Genomic DNA, 19934 nt, shown 5'->3' on the forward strand with positions numbered 1-19934 from the left:
TACCTGCTGTGCTATCGCTCCAGCCCCTAGACTATCTCTTTCAAAGGAGTGAATTTTGTTATGTGAACTTTATCACTTTGTTTTGTTTAGGAGTCACATGTGGTGTTGCTCAGGGCTTTCTCATGGCTCTGTGCTCAGGGATCACTCCTGGCAGTGCTCAGGGAATCCATATGGGGTGACCAGGGATTAATACCAGGTCAGCTACATGCAAAGCAAATCTCCCAGCCACTGTACTATTGCATCAGCAAATTGGCCAAACATAATGTTTTGGAATACATTAAAATCAAATGAATTATCATTTGATAATTAGACTCTCAGCTGATACTCTAAGGGACACTTAAACTTAGGAGTGAAGGTTTCCTATTTGCCTGTTCTGAGCTGGAATGACTGAGAAATAACGTAAGACTGGGTTGGGGCTGGAGCTTTAGCACAGCGGGTAGGGCATTTGCCTTGGACGCGGCCGACCCGGGTTTGATTCCCAGCATCCCATATGGTCCCCTGAGCACCGCCAGGGGTAATTCCTGAGTGCAGAGCCAGGAGTGACCCCTGTACATCGCCTAGTGTGACCCAAAAAGCAAAAAAAAAAAAAAGACTGGGTTTCTCTAAAGCTGTTGAAGATTCCATTTCCTGGGGCCAGAGCAACGGTACGGTGGGTAGGGCATTTGCCTTGCACACAGATGACCTGGGTTAAGTCTCTGGCATCCCACATGGTCCCCTGAGCACCACCAAGAGCGGTTCCTGAGAGCAAAGCAGGAACAACCCCTGAGCATCATGGGTGTGGCCGGAAAACAAAAACTCTTCCCTTTGGCCAGCCGCGATTCCACCAGAAACGTGGGCATGAGACTGGCACTGGCCCGCGCACCGCCGCGCACTGCAGACCCCCAGGACAGAGCCCGCACAGACTGCAGGCGTGCGGCCAGCAGCTGGACAAGGTCCAGCGGGGGCCAGGAGAGGGCACTGGCCGTGCCTGCAGCTAACCCCAGCCTGATCCCAGGCACCCGTACCGTCCCGGAACACCACCCCTGAGCACAGGGCCGGGAGTCATTCTTGGACTGTCACCAGTATAGCCCTGCCTGCCCTCTCCCACACTCCCCCGCCACAGCTGAGTGCAGTGTCCCGTCACTGCAGGTGAGCCCAGGCCGCGTGGGCAGAGCCACCTCGAGTCGAGTGTGGCATTCGCTCTCGCTGACGGAACGGAGTGCTGCCCAGAAGGGCTGCCCCGGGAGCCCCTTCGTCACTGCTGCTCGCAGGAAGCAAGGACCTCGGCTCGCGAGGGGAGCGTGGCCCCGCCGGCTCGGGGCGCAGTCATCCTTTGCAGTCATCCTTTGTGGTGTTGTTTCGCTAGTTCTGTGGGGGCTCCCTGGCTCTGCTGGGGGAGGTAACACTGCATCCAGCTGTGCAGGAGGTGCTGGGGATTGACCACGGGCCAGAGCATGAGCACTGCCAGTTGAGCACCTTTTTAGGATGTCAAATACAGTGCTGTTGATTTATTGATTTTGGTTTTTGCTGTTGAAATGTGACCTTGGTGCTGAAGAAAGGTCCAGTTTGCAAGGGGTCAGCCATTCCTCACCTCTGCCTCACAGTGTCTTTCTGTGCCCGAGTCCTGCCCTCGTTCGCCCCCTGCTCTGCCCTGTGTTCCTCCAGGCTGCCCCGCAGCCCCTGCTTGCTTTCTCCCCTGCTGTGGCTGTGCTCTGCTTGGTGCAGTTACGGCAACAAGGGAATGCAGGGGGCTGGCACAGACCCCAAAGGAAACCCGGCGCCTGTGAAGCCGTGGCCCCGGCCCCCTCTCATGTCGGCCTTCCTGCTGTTTCTGTCCCGCCCCAAGAAGAAGGGAACACCCCCTCTCTTGGAGAAAGCAGCTGCTCTGCACCCCGACTTTGCTCGAGGGGAGGCCCTGAGCAAAAGCCTGCTCGGGGCCCAGCCCGCAGCCAGACCGCTTCCCGCCAGCGCCACTGGAGCCGGCCCAGGCCACATGCCGCGACCGCTGAGCCTTTACATTCCTCACGCAGTTGTTCTTCATTTAGAAGAGCTTAAGGCTTCGAGAGCAACCAGCACTTTCCAGCTGACACGCTTGAGGTATACATTTTCTCATAAAACAGAAATCCTCTGTAAGCCTAAACCGGGCCCCCCCAGCACTTGGTGAGAACAGCCCTGGTGCCTGGACGCGTTCTTGCTCCGTCGGCATCTTTCACGCTGTGTCAGAGGCCCAGGCCTCCCGCTGACGCCAGACGCTGCTCCGTGGCCTGGTCCTTTGTGAGCTGTAGCTGACACACCTCTGCCCCCACAGTGCCTCGCCTGCTGGTGCTGCTGTAGATCCTCCCAAGAACCTGCAGCCTCAGGAAGGCCTTAAGTCTTGGGGTTCCCGAACTGGCCGTTTGACTGGTCGGTTCCCCAGTGAGCTCACACCTCTCTGCCATCCCCGGATGCTCCGGAACCTCTAGCAGTTGGTTTGAGGACCCCCAGACTTGCATCTGACCCAGCATCAGCCCTGCTGTCTTGTACCTCCATCAAGGCCACATCGAAGCACACAAAATCTCACTGTGGTTTTGTGTGTGTGTGTGTGTGTGTGTGTGTGTGTGTGTGTGTGTGTGTGTGTGTGTGTGTGTGTGTGTGTGTGTGGCCTGGCTCTGCACTCAGGGATCACTCCTGGCTGCCTCAGGGGGACCCTAGGGGGGCCTGGCTGCATGCAAGGCAAGCACCCTACCCGCTGTACTGCTCTGGTCCCACTGTAGTATTCTTTAGGATACTATCCATGTGATCAGCCCGACCGCCTGTCTGTTCTCACGCTGCACTGCACTGTAGCACTGTGCTCACTGATTTGCTCGAGCGGGCACCAGTAACGTCTCCATTGAGAGACTTGTTGTTACTGTTTGGCATATCAAATACACCACGGGGAGCTTGCCAGGCTCTTCCGTGCGGGCGGGATACTCTCGGTAGCTTGCCGGGCTCTCCAAGAGGGACGGAGGAATCAAACCCGGATCGGCCACGTGCAAGGCAAACACCCCACCCGCTGTGCTATCGCTCCAGTCCCTGTTCTCACAAGAACAACAAAAGGTAGTTTCCAATAACCACAAAGGTGGGGCTGCTCATTTTTTGGCTGCGATGGCCAGATCGCCTCGCGAGTGTTCTGATGCTTTCAAAGGTGCCTACACTAAGGGGCCGGTTCTGGCTGGCTGGTGGTTGCAGAGACCTGCTACAAATGATGCGGATGGACGTTTCCAGAATCTCTGTAAGGGCCAGGAGGACTGACAACATCAACCCTGCCTGTTTGCAAGCCAAAACACTGAAGCACCACCTGATTTTCCTTTTATCTATGTTTTAATCGCCGGTGGTGGTGGTAGTGGGGGGCCTGGTTCTGCCTCCCCATGCACGTCTGAGCAGGGCAGGCTTGAGCTATCCTGGGTCCCTTCGTTTCCTTCCAGAGACATTTTCTGAGCAGCGCTTGTTCCCCCAAACACCCCAGCAGCCGGGCATTAGGCTGAGGATGGGGAGATGTCCGGGAAGGCCTGGGTGGCCCGCGGAGGGCAGGAGCTAGACATCCAGGTGGCTAGGGCTGGAGCACGTGGTCCAGAAGGGACCCGGCTGGAAGTCAGGCTGAGGGAAACCCGCTGGGCACCGAGAAACCTGGCAAACTAGGCAGAGTCCACATCATCTGGTGAGTCAGCTCGAGGAGCCCACCGGGCCTCGGTGTGGAGGCCGCCCCTTACCTGAGGGGAGCGAGGGAACAGGAACCCCTGTTGGGTCCTGTGACCCAAGGCCCAGAGTTGTTCCGGAAGAGGTTGAACCCGGGACAGTTGCCAGTGGCGCTGCACAAACAAGAACCTGGGCGGGGACACCTCAGTGCATGGAACTCAGGAGCCCTGGGGCAATGTCACAGTCGCCTCAAAAAGTCTGTCATGGGGGCTGGAGCGATAGCACAGCAGGAGGGCATTTGCCTCGCATGCGGCCGACCCAGGTTCGATTCCCAGCATCCCATATGGCCACCCAAGCACCGCCAGGGGTAATTCCTGAGTGCAGAGCCAGGAGTAACCCCTGTGCATCGCCAGGTGTGACCCAAACAAAAAAAAAAGTCGCTTTCCAGCCCCTGAGATGGTGCCTCAGCCCCACGGGGATGTGTGACCGTCTCTTCTCCCCGCAGGAAAAGTACCCAGGAACTGTGCGTCTCTACGAGGGGCCCGCGGGCAGCAGCATGGGCATCCAGAGCGGCAGGCCGCCCAGGTGAGTGGGGGCCCCCGGCCACCAGCGCCTTGGAAGGGGAGATGGCAGGGCACAGGGAGCACCTGCTGGGTCTCCGCTGAAGCGCGTGGTGCGGCAGCCAGTGGGCGCGCGGGCCAGTCTCACTGCAGGTCCCCAAGGCAGCGCTGAGTTGGGGGAGGGTTCCCCTCGCTCTCCCGTCCCACACCATCCCCTGGGTACATAGCTTTGGGGTGTTACAGTTTTTGGTTTTTGTTTTCTTTTTTGGCTTGGGGGCCACCCCTGGCGGTGCTTGGGGTATGTTCCTGGCTGTGCACTCAGGAATCACTCCTAGAGGGCTCAGGTGACCGTGGGGGAAGCCAGGGATTGAACCGGGTTGGCTGTGCGCAAGGGCAGCACTTGACCACTGTACTCTGGCCCTGGCACATGCATTACACGTTCCTTCTCGAGCCTGACAGTGGCGTGTAGCTCCCACCTAGACTCCATGTTGCCATGTTCCTCAACATCATTTCCAGCATCCGCCTCCGGCTGTGTGGCGCCGGAGAGCTGCCCTCCCACCACTGATGCTCAGGGAGGTGACTGTGCTGCTTCTGTCTTTAGGTCTTTTATTTGGGGGTTGCTTTGGGGCCACACCTGGCAGTGCTCGAGGGATGGAACCGGGGCCCCCCGTGCTGTGTCCCTGAGCAGTCTTCAGATCGTGGGCGTCTGAGGGGAGTTCTGTTCCCGTTATTTATGACATCCCTACTCATGTCTCCTGAGTAGCCAGGCCTCCCGGGGCTAGGAGAAGTTTCTGGGTGACGAGGTGTGCTGAGCTCTGTCCCCCCCGCTGCCTTCTGAGGTGTCTGCCAGCTTGCTGTCTCCCACGCGCCAAAGAGACTCTGCGGCGCCACGCAACAACAGGCACAGAGCAGGGCCTTCTAAGGCCCAGTGTCCTGCTTCCGCGCCCACGAACGGTGGTCTCTGTGGGAGATGGGGGGAGGGGGCCGGGAAGGGGGTGCAGTGCCTCTGCTGGGTGAGGCTCTTCCAGTCAGATTCCGAAAACCATTCAGTGATGCCTCTTGCCTCGCTCAGGTTTGAATTCCTCATTGTCTGGATGATACAAGTAGATGAGCGGGGAAAAGTGTGGCCCCAGCTGGACCTTCTCCCGCAAGCACCGGTGCAAGGTAGGGCCGGGACAGCCCGCCGGCCTCTGCTCGGCCCACGCAGCAGACGGAAAGTCGGAAGCCTCACAAATGGACTTTAGATATGGGCTTTAAGTCTCTTTATTGGGGGCCCTCGGTGGGCGGGGGAGCTGTGCCCGCCCCCACCTCTGGCTCCCAGCTGAAAACCTGTCCCGTTTTCTGCTTACTCACTGCAGCCAAGGAGGAGGAAATGCTAAACCTGTCATTTTTTGTTTTTTTTTTTTGAAGTTTTCTTTTTTTTCACCCAGTTAATGTCGTTACAGCCCTGAAGCTGGACAAGAACAGGACCTTGGAAGCAGCGCCACTCAGCTTCCGCAGCATGCTAGAGGTGCTGGGCGTCGAGGGGACGCTGGAAGGCCTGATCACAGCCCTCAGCCCCCCGGCGAGCGCGTAGGAGCCACACACGCCCTTCCCGAGGAGCCACAGGAGCCGCTTCCCACTCAGAACCCATTTTCTGCACTGCTCGGCCTCCACACAGCAGTGATGGTGCCTTACATATACCTGTTGTGACGTGTACAATAAAGCTCATTACAAACGCCAGGCAAGTGTAAGTGTAGTGGATGCTGTCGAATTAGCCAGGACGTTGGGAAAAGAGCAGGGGAATGGCCGGCCCCACACACGTCTGAGTCGTCATCCACTTGGTGCTCCTGGAGGCAAAACATTTCTGGAACATTCCTCAGATGGCCAAGAGAGATGTGCCCTCCTCCTCGCCCATGTCGGTACGATAGCACTGGAAGGCATTCCCTCTCTTTGATGCCACATAACAGGGAGCATTAAAAACGTCATGGGCGGCAGAGACAGAGCAACAGTACAGGAGCTGAGGCGAACCCAGGTTTGATCCCTGGCACCCCATAAGGTCCCCCAAATCTGCCAGGAGTGACCTCTGAGCACCACCGGGTATACCATCCCTCCGCCCCCAAAAAAAGTCATGAAGCAGCAAAGAACACACTGTCCATCCACGGGGCCTCAGTAGCCCTGGTTCACAGGTGTCCGGTCCTCCACGCCCAAGAAGCTGTCCCCGTGCTGAAGTCCCCACAGGTCAGGGCAGCACTGGCCCGGGCCCCATTCTCGAGCCACCCACCAGTCCTGTCCGGACACTCAGAGAGGGACGAGGACCAGGGGCTGAGTGGAACCACCAGCAGGGGGCGCTCTCCTTCCTTCTCTCCCATACGCGCTTCTTAGTCTCCCCAGCTGCGCCGGGAGCCCCCAAGTCCCAGCCCACCTCCTCACCCAGAGACATGAGCTTGTGGGGCTCACCCACCCACGGAGCCCCCGGCCCCAATGCGGCCTCACAGTCTGAGGCACCTCTGAGCGTCCGGGAAGAAGTCACATGAAACAGAATAAATCCCAAAAGAGCTGGTTTGATTCAAATGAGTGTAATTCAAGTTATCACAAAAATTTTCCCACAAAAATTTACAATCAGCAAAATAGTCTTCTTTTTCATGTGGCATTTTTCATACAATTCCATGGTTTCACTTACATAATATTACATTACAGTAAGCCTTCATTAGCCCCTCGAAACGATGATATAAATAATCAGTCTGTACAACCTACCCTAGAATAAAAAAAAACTAAAGCCAAGATTCCCAACAGTTTTCATAGCAGCTGGGCACCCGCGGTGACCCCAACAAGACCCTCTTGGTGCCAGCCGGGAGACGCTCCTCTGTGGAAGCAGGGTCTTGGCGGCCCTGCAGGCGACACGGCCCAGCAGCACACGAGGCCGCACACACCAAGCGTGTCTGCGGGGCAAAGGGAGGAACAGGGCCAGGGAGGAGGAAGAGAGATGCCAGCTCAGATGGGTTCCCTGGCCACCAAGCACACACAACACACAACACACGCGCACGTGCACACACACACACAGCCAGGAAACGCAGCGCTGCCAGAATGGCCGCCCTGTGATGCCCACCCTGGGCATGGCCGCAGCTCTGCTTCCAGATCCACAGCAGCCAGTCCGGGTGGGAAAGACCCCGCGTCCCCAGCAAGTTAAAGAAGAAAATCATTCAGAGGGGAAAAAAGTCGCGGCCCCCATGAGTGGCATCGTCCTACCCCAAGTCCCGACCTGACCCCCAGCTTCGTGCCCAGCCCAGCATCGGGCAGAGACCTCCCCGAGGAAGCCCGTCCACGCTACCCAGATCCAAGTGTCGATCAGCCACCCAGCCTGCACACCACAGCGCAGAAAGGCCCGTGCCCGAGCTCCGAGAGGGGCGGGTCACTCGAGCCCCTGGGAACATTCCAGTAGTCGCCATGTTTGCTCACACGCGCCCGCTTTAAGGTGTGTGTGAAGATTCAAGTGTTCGGGTGAGGAGCGGGGGCGGGGGTGCAACCTTGAGTCTTATTGTAAGGCTTTTCTTTTTCCTTTTTTTTTTTTGCATTAGAGAATTAGATATGAGCCCTGGCTGGGAAGGAAGAACTGCCCAGAGTGTTTCCCAGGGGTGACGGAAACCCGATTGAAGGAAGAGAGGCAGCCGAGGCCCACGGCTCACGAGCCACGGCCCCGGTTCTGGATGGCGTCACGAGGGCGCTTCCAACCCGTGTGCCCGGGGTTAGAGCACATCCAGAGGCCAAAGTCACCCGAGACCACAGCAACTCGCTCTAGCACTCCACTTTCACATTCTAGATTCAAGTTTCTGAGACACGACAGGGAGAGTTAGACCTTGTGGAGGACCAGCGTGCAGTCTTCACTGTCCTTGAACCTCGCCGCCCGCACGGGCCCGTCTTTGGCGTGTACAGTCTTTGAGTAGTAGCTGACGATCTTGCCGTCCAGCAGGTACTGGTGAGGGATGCTCTCGTAGGGCTTGAGGTCAAGGTCCAAGACGGACACGGAGAAGGCAAACCGGGATCTCGACGAAGGGACAATGGGCCTCTGCTCGGGGCTGCAAGGGGAAACGCGAGCTCAGAATGTGCCGGCAGCCACCACCCCGGGCGACACAAGAGTTAAGAGAAGCGGAGGAAGATGGAAAAGCAATTTTGTCAAACCCACAGTTGATACGCCCCATCTCCCAGTGCTATAAACAAACGCTGAGAAAGTCACTTAATCATGAGCCAAGGATTACAAACCCAAGGAGAGGAAGGCAGCTCTGGCCACCCGTCAGCCGAGCAGACAAGATGTCGGGAACAGACGCTCTTTATGTGCCTTGTCCCCTGTCGGAGGAAAAACTTGTGTGTTTTGTTTTTCCCATTTGGAAGGAGACTGGTTTTGAGTTTTAGTCCTAAATCTTCTCTACAGTGTTCCATATTTTTAGGTGTGCTTGTGTTTTTTAACAATGGAATGACTAAATCAGATGTTTAGAACCAAATCTGAATTTGATGGGCAGCAAGCCGGAAAGGTGCTGGTGGTGGCGCCGCTTGGCACCTGGGGGATAACGATAAGGAGGGTTTTTTCACTGTGCAAAGGAGCATTTGATTATGTTAACACACACCGCTCCCTCTGGTTAAATCAATCACTGTGAACTCCAGGTAGCCTGACAGAAGCATTCCAGGAATCTTGGTTTCCCCATACTTACTTTCTCCTATATCTAGAAAACTTAAAAAAATAAAATCGAGGAAACATCCATTCCCAAAGCCCCTGCCTTGAAGAGTGTGGCCTAAAAACCAAAAACAAAGAAACAGCCCACAGGCCCGGGGGGAAGAGTAAAGAGACAGAAGGGAGATAGGCAGAGGCTGTAAGTAGGAAGAGCAGGACCCACCGGCCCAGACTGGCACAACAGCCCGGGGCTGGCTCTTGGGCAGAGTCTGGCACTGAGCCCAGGGCCCTGTGTCTGTGGCTCCCAAAGGACCCTTTTCCTCTCCGTGCTGAGGCCGCTCCAGGGGCACTGGACTTGGAGCTGGCCACCTTGGTCACGTGCCCTGGCCCTCTGGCAGGCGCTTCAGAGGAAGACCAGGGAAGCCAGAGAGACAGTCCCAGGGCCAGGGTGCTGCAGCAACAGGAGTGGCCCAGTGAGGAAACAGAAATGACGGCAGATCAGAGTGTCCACAGCCTGAGACCCCAGGGCCCAGGGCCTGAGCCCAGCAGGCCCTGCTGTTCTTTCTCTTCAGAACCCCCAGAAGTTCTTAAAAGCTGAATTTTCTTTGAGTTCTCATTCCTCTTCAGCTCTTCAGCTCACAAAACTTTCCATTTCTGGTTTTTCAGGGTTTTTTTGTTGTTGGGGGGGGGGCCATACCCAGCAATGCTCAGGGGTTACTCGAGGGATTGAAGCCATGTACAAGGCTAATGCCCGGCCTGTGTACTACTATCCTGGGCCTAAACATCTTTAGATCAGCATAAGCATCAATGCTTACAACACGCCTTCTCTGCCCCACCTTTTGTCCTTCCCCTGTGCTGTCCTTCAAGTAAATGCATGTGTCAGTACATCTCTTCCTACGAGGTCTAACGTGCTGCTGAGGCCACGGGACAGTGCCCGGATAAACTGCGAATCAGGCAAGCCATAGCAGTACTGGAACTAAACAGCTGGGATTTCATTCCGTTGGACTTAGGGGTCATGAAGGAAGCGTCCTTGGGGCCAGAGACAGAGAGGGCACAGTGGAGAGGGCACTTGCCTTGCATGTGGCAAATCTGAGTTCAATCACTGGAGCCCCAATGGTCCCCAGGTCCCATTACAATGCAGAGGCAGGAGTAAGCCCTGAGCACCGCAGGTGTTCCATCCCCCTCAACTCTCCGCCCAAACAAAAAGATGAAGATCTTCAGTGGAACTGAACAATTTTGGAAAGTCTTCCCTACAAATCAATGTCTTTCTGGCTGAATTATAAGCCCCTGCACAGCATGCAATCTAGGATATGCTGCTGTCTTACTGGAGCTAGGCCTCAGCCTACACCGGGCCCTGCCTACAGGGGCCTTGAACATGGGGAGACTAGCATTAGGGTTCATATACATGCTTGAAGGTCAAGGACATGGCCAGTGGCTGCCGCCTCACCTGGCATCCTGCAGGCAGGGCGAGAGCACGATCATGATGGAGCAATCCTTCGCAGTCATGGCGACCCGGTACTGCTGGACCTGCGGGAAACGAGAGGTCAGCACCAGCGCGCCCTGGGCCAGGGGCCTCCAAGGCCAGCTCGGCCCTCCCCTCTTGTGGCCGGCAGCCCACGAACCCCGCTCCCAACGGGGGATGTGGGACTCATCCCCGCAAACACACACAGGGCCGTCACACAGCCAGGGCAGAATGCTGCAGGCTATGCTCCGGGCTGTCAGTGTCACAGCTCACGGATGGGACGTGAACTCTGCCCTCCAGCGACCCTGTGTCACCAGCAGACAGCAGGCTAGACTCAGGCCTCTGTGCTGGATCTGACCCGTGTTTTCCATGCCGTGTTAGACCTGGAGGTACCAGGGGGAATGAAATCACCACCAGGCCACCGACTCATAAGCCAGGTGTGCTTACGTGAGCAAGTCACAGACACAGGAAGAAACCCGCACAGACCCGCTCGCGTCACAGGGTATCTTCCCTTTCCTCCTTGAACTTTGGCAAATCAATTTTTTTTTTTTAACTCTGAGTAGCTCTGACTTTGGGTTGGGGGCTGGGGGGAGACGGGGCCTCCAGAGGTTCTTGGCCAGGTGGGCTGATGGCTCGAGGTGAAGGCCCACGGCTGTGTGATATTCAGGCCCTGAGGCACATGGATGACCCAGGCCACCACTTCAGCCAACAGCGTGTCTGGTGATGCACGGAAGACCATGCAGTGCCCAGCATCCAACGGGGAGAGCCAGATGCCAAGCAAGTGCCTCACCCGCTGCACTATCTGCCCAGCCACTAAACCGCTCTCACTCCGACAGGAACAACCTAGTTCCCAGGGGAAAGAGCCCCCAGCACCCCAGCCTTCATCTGATGACAGATCACCTCTTGCCTTCCTATCAGCCACTGCCCTACAGGGCTCTGGGAGCCGGCACCAGAGAAGCCACATCAAGGTGCTACCCTAGACAGAACTTCATGGGGAAGTGGGGAACTCACCCCATTACCTCGGGCCTGAGCGCCCTTAGAAGACCTGTAGGAAGCTACATTTCACTCATGATGTAGCAAAAAAATTGGGCATTCGGGAAAATATTAAAATTTTTTTAATGTACAAAAGAACTGGAGAGAAGTATGACTGATTTTTAAAAATTCAAAAACAGGAGCCAGAGCGAGAGTACAGCGGGTAGGGCATTTGCCCGGCATCCCATATGGTACCGCGAGCACAGCCAGGAGTAATTCATGAGGGCAGAGGCAGCAGTAACCCATGAGCATCTCTGGGTGTGACTCAAAAAGGCAAGAATAAATCAATAATAAAACAGATGGTAGCCTGAGGGTTGTGGCTCGCTGGTAGAGACTTGCCTTGCTTGTATATGAGCCTGGCTTCAATCCTGGCACCACAAAATAATAGATACATAAAATATTATCATGTCCTAATCTGCAAGACACAAAACCCAGAACCATAAACAATAGACAGGGTCTCAATGCCTAAGAGTGAAGAGGGAAGCGGCCACAGAGTACTTGTGTATGGAAAGTCAAGGGGAAAGACGAGTGAAATGGTGGGAGAATGCTGCACGACGTGTAGCAATCAGCAATGGGCATACAGGAAGCGTGCTCTCAGGCCAGACGGAAGGTGCAGGGATTAAAGCCTTGCACTCGGCTAATCCCAGTTAGATCTGACACGTAACAGGGTCCCCTGATCACTGCCAACTGTGATCCCTGATCACAGAGCTAGGTAAGCACTCCGCATGTCCAGGCGTGCCACCTGCCATCCCTCCAGCAGCGAAGCCTTTGGGGGACCCAGGATAAGGTTAAGGGAGAGAACACACACCCTGCATGTGTAAGACACCAAATGGGTGGTGGGCCCACACAGGACAAAACTGAAAATCATTTAGAACACTTGGAACTGAAAAATACAAAATTTAATTATCCATTGATTTAGTCATTTAAACAGCAAATTTTTTTAAAAAACTGACTGAGCAGAGAAGCTAAAATAGAAGGAAAGCCAGTAAACATCCAGGATGAGGCATGGCAAGAAAACCAGCTGGGAAATACCAAGGAAAGGACATGACCTGCACACAAGTGAGAGGCTGTGCCCAGGAGTCCGAGGGTAGGGCCCGAGCAGAAAGGCAAGGCCACCGGGACTCCAAAGCTGCAGGGAGACATCACGCCACTGATTCAAGGACGACTCCAAGATTCACGTAAGTCACTAAAGAGTCACAGAATTAATCGCCATCACATGTTCAAGGGTGTCCAACAAAAACAACACAACCCAGCACGGCAAAGCTTGAACAGGCCGGGGCACGGTGAAAAACGATGCCTGAGATCGTGAGGGTACGAGCTGCCTGAATAGTCACATGCCCTTTGGACTTGAAAACAGTAAATAGCAGTAAAGTAACAAGAGCAATTATGGGGGCTGGAGAGGTAATAGAGTGGGCAGGGCACATGCTTTGCACGCGGCGACCCAAGCTCAATCCCCCGTATCCCATATGATCCCCACAAGCTCCAACAGAAGTAACCCCTGAGCACTGCTGGTTGTGACCAAAAAAAGCAAAAAAAAAAAAAAAACCAAAAAAGTAAGATGTCAGGAGAGGAAAAACCAGCCAAAATTAAATTTGGATTTTTTTTCAAAAGACCTACCTAAAAAGATATCCAGTGCAAGTATTAATCAAAAGGATTTAGAAGTTAGTATCAGAACATGAAACTTGTTCTTTCTTTGCTTTGGGGCCACACCCGATGTTACTCCCAACTCTGCACATACAGATCACTTTTGGCGGGGCTCGGGGACCATATGGGATGCCCAGGATTGAACTTGGCTTGGTGACATGGTCACATGCACACCAAACACCTTACCAGCTGTGCAATCGCTCCTGCCCCATGTTCCTCCTTTTTTTCCAAACATGAGTACACATTTTGTACTTGGCTAAACTTATTACTGGATGTTTTCTTCATTTTGATGACATTGTAAGTGGAGTTGTTCCCATAATTCCATTTTTGGATTGACCGCTGACAATGCATAGAAGCACAATTTGGTTTTGTAGTTACATCTTACAGTCTGCAACTCAGCTCAACAACTGGGTGGTCTCCCTGGGATCCTGTCTGTGAGATCATCTGTGAACAGAGCTAGATTATTCTTTCTTTCTAGTTAGGATGAACTGGAGTGATAGCACAGCGGGTAGGGCATTTGCCTTGCACGTGGCCGACCCGGGTTCAACTCCTCTATCCCTCTTGGAGAGCCCGGCAAGTTACCAAGAGTATACCGCCCGCACGGCAGAGCCTGGCAAGCTACCCATGGTGTATTCGATATGCCAAAAACAGTAACAACAAGTCTCACAATGGAGACGTTACTGGGGCCCATTCGAACAAATTGATGAACAACGGGATGACAGTGCAGTGCTACAGTGCTAGTTAGGATGTCTTCTATTTTATTTTCTTGCTTAACTGCCCAAGCTGAGCCCTTTAGTACAATGCTGAATATAAATGGTTTGTATAAAATGGGACTATCTTAAACTAACAAGCTTCTGCACCTCAAAAAAAAAAAAAAAGTGACCAGGATACAAAGACAGCCTACGGAATGGGAAAGGGTATTCACCCAGTACCCTTCTGATAAGGGGTTAATATCAAGGACATACAAGGCACTGCTTGAACTCTACAAGAAAAAAGCATCCAACCCATCAGAAAATGGGGTGATAAAAAGAACAGAAACTTTCTCAAAGAAGAAATCCAAATGGGCAAAAGGCACATGAAAAAATGCTCATCACTAATCATCAGGGAGATGCAGATAAAAACAACGAGATATCATCTCACACCAGAGAGACTGGCACACATCCAAAAGAACAAAAGCAACCAGTGTTGGCATGGATGTGGGGAGAAAGGGACTCTCTTCAATCGGTCGGAATGGCGATTGGTCCATTATGGAAAACAATATGGACATTTCTCAAAAAACTAGAAATTGAGCTCCTATTTGACTCAGCAATACCACTTCTGGGAATATACCCTCGGGGCCCAAAAACACACAGCACAAACACCATCTGCACTCCTATGTTCACTGCAGCACTGTTCACTATAGCCAGAATTTGGAAACAGCCTGAGTGTCCAAGAACAGACGAATGGATAAAGAAACTATGGCTTATCTACATAATGGAATTCTATGCGGCTATCAGGAAAAATGAAGTCAGGACATTTGCCTATAAATGGATGGGCATGGAGAGTATCATGCTGAGTGAAATGAGTCAGAAGGAGAGGGACAGACATAGAATGATTGCATTCATTTGTGACATATAAATAATAGAATGACACATATATAATAGAAGATTAATAGCCATGGCCAGGGAAAACGGGGATCAGGAGGGATGGTAATGGTTAGAACTAACCACAAGTGTGTGTGGGGCTGAGGTAGATAAGATAGAGAAGAGACAAGTATGACAATAATAGCTTGGAATGATCACACTGGACAAGATCTGAGGGTTAAAAGTAGGTGAAGAGATAGTCTTGATAACTTTTCGGTATCAATATTGCAAACCACAATGACCAAAAAGGGGGTGGGGAGAAAGCGAGAGAGAGAGAGAGAGAGAGAGATGAGTGTTGAAATACTGTATGACTGAAATCCAATCATGAGTAGCTTTTAAGTGTATATCGTACAGTGATTCAATAAAAAGTTTTTAAAAAATAAATAAAAGGGAAAATAAACAAATAAACGGTTTATATAGACAGACATCCCTGTAAAGTTTATGGTCTTTCTTATAGTGAGAAAGGTCAGTCTTGGACAGTTATGTATGATGTTAGCTGTGGGCATTACACAGATGTCTTTTATCATGTGGGAGAAGTTCCCCTCTCTAACTGATTTAGGTTTGGGTTTTTTTGTTGTGGTAGCAGTTCTTGTTTTTTCAATCATGAAAGGATGTTGGATTCTGTGAAATGTCTTTTCTGTGTCCGTAGATTATCATGTTACTATTTTATTGCTATGTTTCATGACCTTATTTTTGTTGAATGTTTGAAACCACCCTGGGTAACTCCCACTTGGTAGGGCATACTGCTGAAGTCAACCTTCTCTTTGATTTTAGATGCTGGTGGCATCTTTGTAAGGTTTCGTTTACTGGAGCCTGTGCCTTACACGAGGAGCCCAGCAGCAGCACCGCAGGGTCCCCCGTGGCCCCTGAGAACCACTGCAGTGACCCCCACCTCCACCCCAAGCACTGAACTGGGAGTAGCCCAAGCACGGCTCCCCAAACAAAAACATTTTTCATTTTAAAAGTGTTCAATGGGGGGGGGGGAGCCATAGTACAATGAACAGGGCATTTGCCTTGCACACAGCCAACCTGCACTCAATCACTGGCATCCATATGGGTCCCCAAGCACCGCCAGGAACCATGAATGACAGCAGAGCCAGGAATCAGCCAAGTGTGGGCCAGAAACAAACAAAAGACAACAACCAAAAAAAGTGTTCACTGTGGATCTTTGGGTGTGCAACTGACTTTGTTCTTTTGCCTATCAGCCTTACTAAGTAACTTATTCTCACTTTGTTTCTTTTTGTTCTTTTAAACTTTATTACAGTTACTTTGTGACTATATGTCAAAACTTTTATTTCTAAACTCAAAGACAAAGTATTTTGCTACTAAGTAAATTGTTTGTTTACAGGGTTCTGTCTTTGGTTCTATTCAATTTTTTTCAAATATATAACCATCATAAAAGGAAGTGCCCTTTCATTTTTATCACTATATAAATGACAACACTGTATCATTTCTATCATTATTTTCTCACCCGGATGGTGCTTCTGGCTGGGCATGTGTGCTACGTGCGCATGGCATGGGGTCAGCTATACAGGGTAGCCCTTACCGCTAAGACCATCTGACCAGTCCCAGAAAGTTCCTTTTTACTCCTGATTTGTTAAGAAGACCCAAGACCCTACACCAAGGGCCCCATTACGTCCAGTCTACATCAACACCCCCGCCACACTCGCTTTCGTCCACTTCCTAATCCGGGACTAAGGCTCGTCATCATACGAAAAGGTCTGTTTCCTCGTTTTGTCTGTCTGTAGACCAAGAGTGAGGCCATCTAGCATTTGCCTTTCCCGCTGGGTCACTCACACAGCACAACACCCTCCAGTCCCGTCCAGGCTGCGGCAACCAGCAGGGTCTCCTCTTCTCTCAGTGCCACAGGGTGTCCCTGTGTGCCTTTGTCATCAGGCCTGGGTTGTCTCCAAACCCTGGCTACAGCAATATGTATTCATTGTATGTATTCTTTTATGTGTTCATGAGGGCCAAAGTTCCCTTATGGTCAAGAACCCACCTGGGGTCCTCTGGAATTTGTTGAAATTGCTTTGGACACTTAAGAATCTGTTTTAAGGGATACTGGGGCAGTCCCCGCCGGGGCCGGTGCTCGGCTCCAGCCGGATTTCGGCCTGGGTGCCCATGCCTCTGCACAGCCGGTGGATGTGGAACGAGCGGGAACCAGAGACAATTTAGGATTTGGGGTTCCAGCAAGTGCTTGCACCCATGTATGGAGACTGTGAACTAAGCTTTTGCCCCACGCTGGCTAACGGAGGAAATAGCCTTCCTTCTTGGTCTCTCTCCCCTCCGGGAGAAGGCGTGGTGTCCGACATTTTGTGGGTCCATTGAGAAGGTACGAACTTTTGGTGCGGAAAAAAAAAAATGTGCTTTGAACTTGAAACTTGAAACAGCCGCGGGATACCGGGGCAGTCCCCGCCGGGGCCGGTGCTCGGCTCCGGCCGGGTTTCGGCCTGGGTGCCCATGCCTCTGCACAGCCGATGGATGTGGAACGAGCGGGAACCAGAGACAATTTAGGATTTGGGGTTCCAGCAAGTGCTTGCACCCATGTATGGAGACTGTGAACTAAGCTTTTGCTACATGCTGGTCCAGGAAGGGAAATGATTCATTTTCCAACTTAAATCTCCACGGACTTAATTACTATAATACAGAAATTGCAGTAGCGGCCACGCGACATTTTATCTCTTCATTCTCATCAGTGGAAAACTTATTATCAAATATTTCCTTGTTAAAAGAGCTGTATTCTTGGGGGATAAATTCCAACAAAAATAGTGAGTCTGTTTTGAAACTCTAACAACAATAGTGAGTTGTGTGTTGAAATCTGGAATGTAATCAAGGTAAAGAGAAAAGGAAGTGAAATTATCACTCACGCAGGGGGGGAGACTTGGGGGGTGAGGGGTGGGATGTATACTGTTTTTTGTTTTTGCTTTTGTTTTTGTTTTGTTTTTGTTTTTATTGGTGGTGGAACATGGGCACTGGTGAAGGGATGGGTGTTTGAGCATTGTATAACGGAGATATAAACCTGAGAACTTTGTAACTTTCCACTTGGTGATTCAATAAAATAAATTAAAAAAATTTTTTTAAAAAAATCTGTTTTAAGTTGCTCTATAGACTTTTTTTCAATGATAACTGCACTTTTAAAGGCATCTTAAGATTTTGAGACCAAGGGTTCATATCTACCCCTATCTCAAATTGACTATACTGTCGGATCCTCGGTAATAACTTTTACTTATTTTTTTTTGCTTTTGGGCCACACCTGACAGTGCTCAGGGCTTACTCCTGGCTCTGCACTCAGGGATCACTCCTGGTGGTTTTCTGGGGAGTGGGTTTGGGTCATAGCTGGTGGTGCTTAGAGCTTTCTCCCAACTCTGCCCAGGGAGCACCCCTAGTGGTTCGTGCAGTACCATGTACAGTCTGGGGTGAAACCAAAGAGACCCATGAGAAAGGCAAGCACCTGAGCCACTGAATTGCATCTACTTGTTCTTTAAGAAAGATGCTTTGAAAAATTGATATAATAATTATAGATTTATCTGTGTTTATTTTGAGGCTTGTTAGACACCTGAAACACCATTTGTATCAATTTGGTGATTCAGGGTGGGGGGGTTCTACTGTTATTTCTGATTTTCAAATATCTTCATTTCTGGCAGTAATTTCTAACTTTAAATTTCCGCTGTCAAGATTAAGAGATCAGACACTGGACAGAGCATTTGCCTTGCACGCAGCTGACCCAGGTTCAATCCCTGTCACCACAGATGGTTGGTCCCCAGAGCACCCTGAGGCAAAGTGAATAATTAAATAAGAAACAAATGAAAAATATCCCATTTGAAAAAAAAAAGATCAGGGGCTGGACCGATAGCACAGCGAGTAGGGTGTTTGCCTTGCATGCGTCTGACCCAGGTTCGATTCCCAGCATCCCATATGGTCCCCTGAGCACCGCCAGGAGTGATTCCTGAGTGCAGAACCACGAGTAACTCCTGTGTATTGCCGGGTGTGACCCAAAAATTTAAAAAAAAAAAAAAGAAAGAAAGAAAAAGATCAGATGCCTTACCAATGGCCACAGCCCTAAACACGTCCACACATTTACCACAGTCCCTGCTTGGACTGCTCCTGGGCCTGAACGGGCAGCACAGGGTACAGAGCCCGACCTTGCACGTGGCCAGAGAATCAGACAGCCAGCGTCACCACACATGGCATGTGCCATCCCAAAACCTCCACTGTCTAAGACTGCCAGCTCTGCCGTCTGAGGTCCCGGCGCCAACAGCAATTCCCACCAGCCGCAGCCGAGCACACAGTGCAAGCACCATGCCCACGGGCTCAGGCCCTGGGAGCACCGGCACCCCACGCTGTGGGCCCCGCCCGGAGCCAGGAACCAGGGCCTGCTGGGTGGCTCCGACAGTGGAAGGGCACGGGGAGGGAACCGAAAAGGAATTCCATCTCCATCTGGCTTCCCAAAAGCTTTTTCTTTTTCTTCTCTCTCTTTTTTTTTTTTTTTTTGGTTTTTACCACACCCTGTTGTGCTCAGGGCTTACTCCCGGCTCTGTACTCGGGGATCACTCGGATGGAGTGTTAAGCTGGCCACATGAAGGGAGAGTGCCCAGCCCACTATATTATCACTCTGGCCCCCTCATCGACAATCTTGGGGTTTATTTTTTTGGGGGTGGGGGTTATTTGGTTCACACCTGGCAATGCTCAGAGATTACTCCTGGCAGGGTGGGGAACCATATGGGGTGCTAGGGACAGAGGCCGGGTTGGCAGTGTGCGAGGCAAACTCCCTCCCACTGTATCGCGCCAGCCCCTAGTGGATGACTTTGAAGTGGACCTTTGCCCTCCACCTTGAACACCCAACAGCAGCCAAAGAGGGCAGCTGCCCACGTGTGGGAAGCACAGACAGGACAAGGGCCAGGGCGCAGACACCAGGGCACTGTTTGGTGCCTGCTTTTCACCACTGTGGCCCCAGGAAACCATGCTTCCTTCACCATTGCTAGCATCTATTAAAAGGCTCAGGGAGCCCAGGGAGCATGGAGCCCTCTCAGAATAACGCTTCTGGAGCCCTAAGATAAGGGCAGAATGATCGTGTCAAGTACGCACTTAGCCCCAGTGCCAAAGACTGAAGTCACGGCCGTGCACTGTTAAGATATACATTCTACAGGGATCTTAGTCGATGCTAAAACATTTCTAAAAACAACCACATTACACAGGACTATATAATGAGGTCTTGGGAGAAACAAACATGCTGCTACGCTGCTGTGTGCAGTAATGACAGTACATGGAAACACCCGTTTTCTCTTCGAGCAAAATAAAGGGCCCTGACGGTCGCCAGCAGTTGTAGCTACATTTCT

The 19934-nt window shown here is 52.0% G+C and overlaps 2 protein-coding genes across 3 annotated transcripts in view; one reads left to right on the plus strand and one right to left on the minus strand.

Annotated features, from left to right (window-relative positions):
* Positions 1-6070, plus strand: part of CENPP (centromere protein P) — a 225955-nt gene extending 219885 nt beyond the window's left edge. Inside the window, exons 6-8 of the mRNA XM_055128778.1 lie at positions 4139-4218; positions 5266-5357; positions 5639-6070. Of these exons, the coding sequence (XP_054984753.1) occupies positions 4139-4218; positions 5266-5357; positions 5639-5769 (303 nt within the window). The 3' untranslated portion in view covers positions 5770-6070. The remainder of the gene's footprint in view (positions 1-4138; positions 4219-5265; positions 5358-5638) is intronic.
* A 665-nt stretch (positions 6071-6735) lies between these two features.
* Positions 6736-19934, minus strand: part of IPPK (inositol-pentakisphosphate 2-kinase) — a 37230-nt gene continuing 24031 nt past the window's right edge. For both annotated transcript variants that reach the window (XM_055128014.1, XM_055128015.1), the window contains exons 12-13: positions 10286-10365; positions 6736-8248 (exon numbers count right to left, since the gene is read on the minus strand). In XM_055128014.1, the coding sequence (XP_054983989.1) occupies positions 8023-8248; positions 10286-10365 (306 nt within the window). In that variant the 3' untranslated portion in view covers positions 6736-8022. The remainder of the gene's footprint in view (positions 8249-10285; positions 10366-19934) is intronic.

The sequence above is a fragment of the Sorex araneus genome, chromosome 2, assembly GCF_027595985.1.
Source record: "Sorex araneus isolate mSorAra2 chromosome 2, mSorAra2.pri, whole genome shotgun sequence".
NCBI lineage: Eukaryota > Metazoa > Chordata > Mammalia > Eulipotyphla > Soricidae > Sorex > Sorex araneus.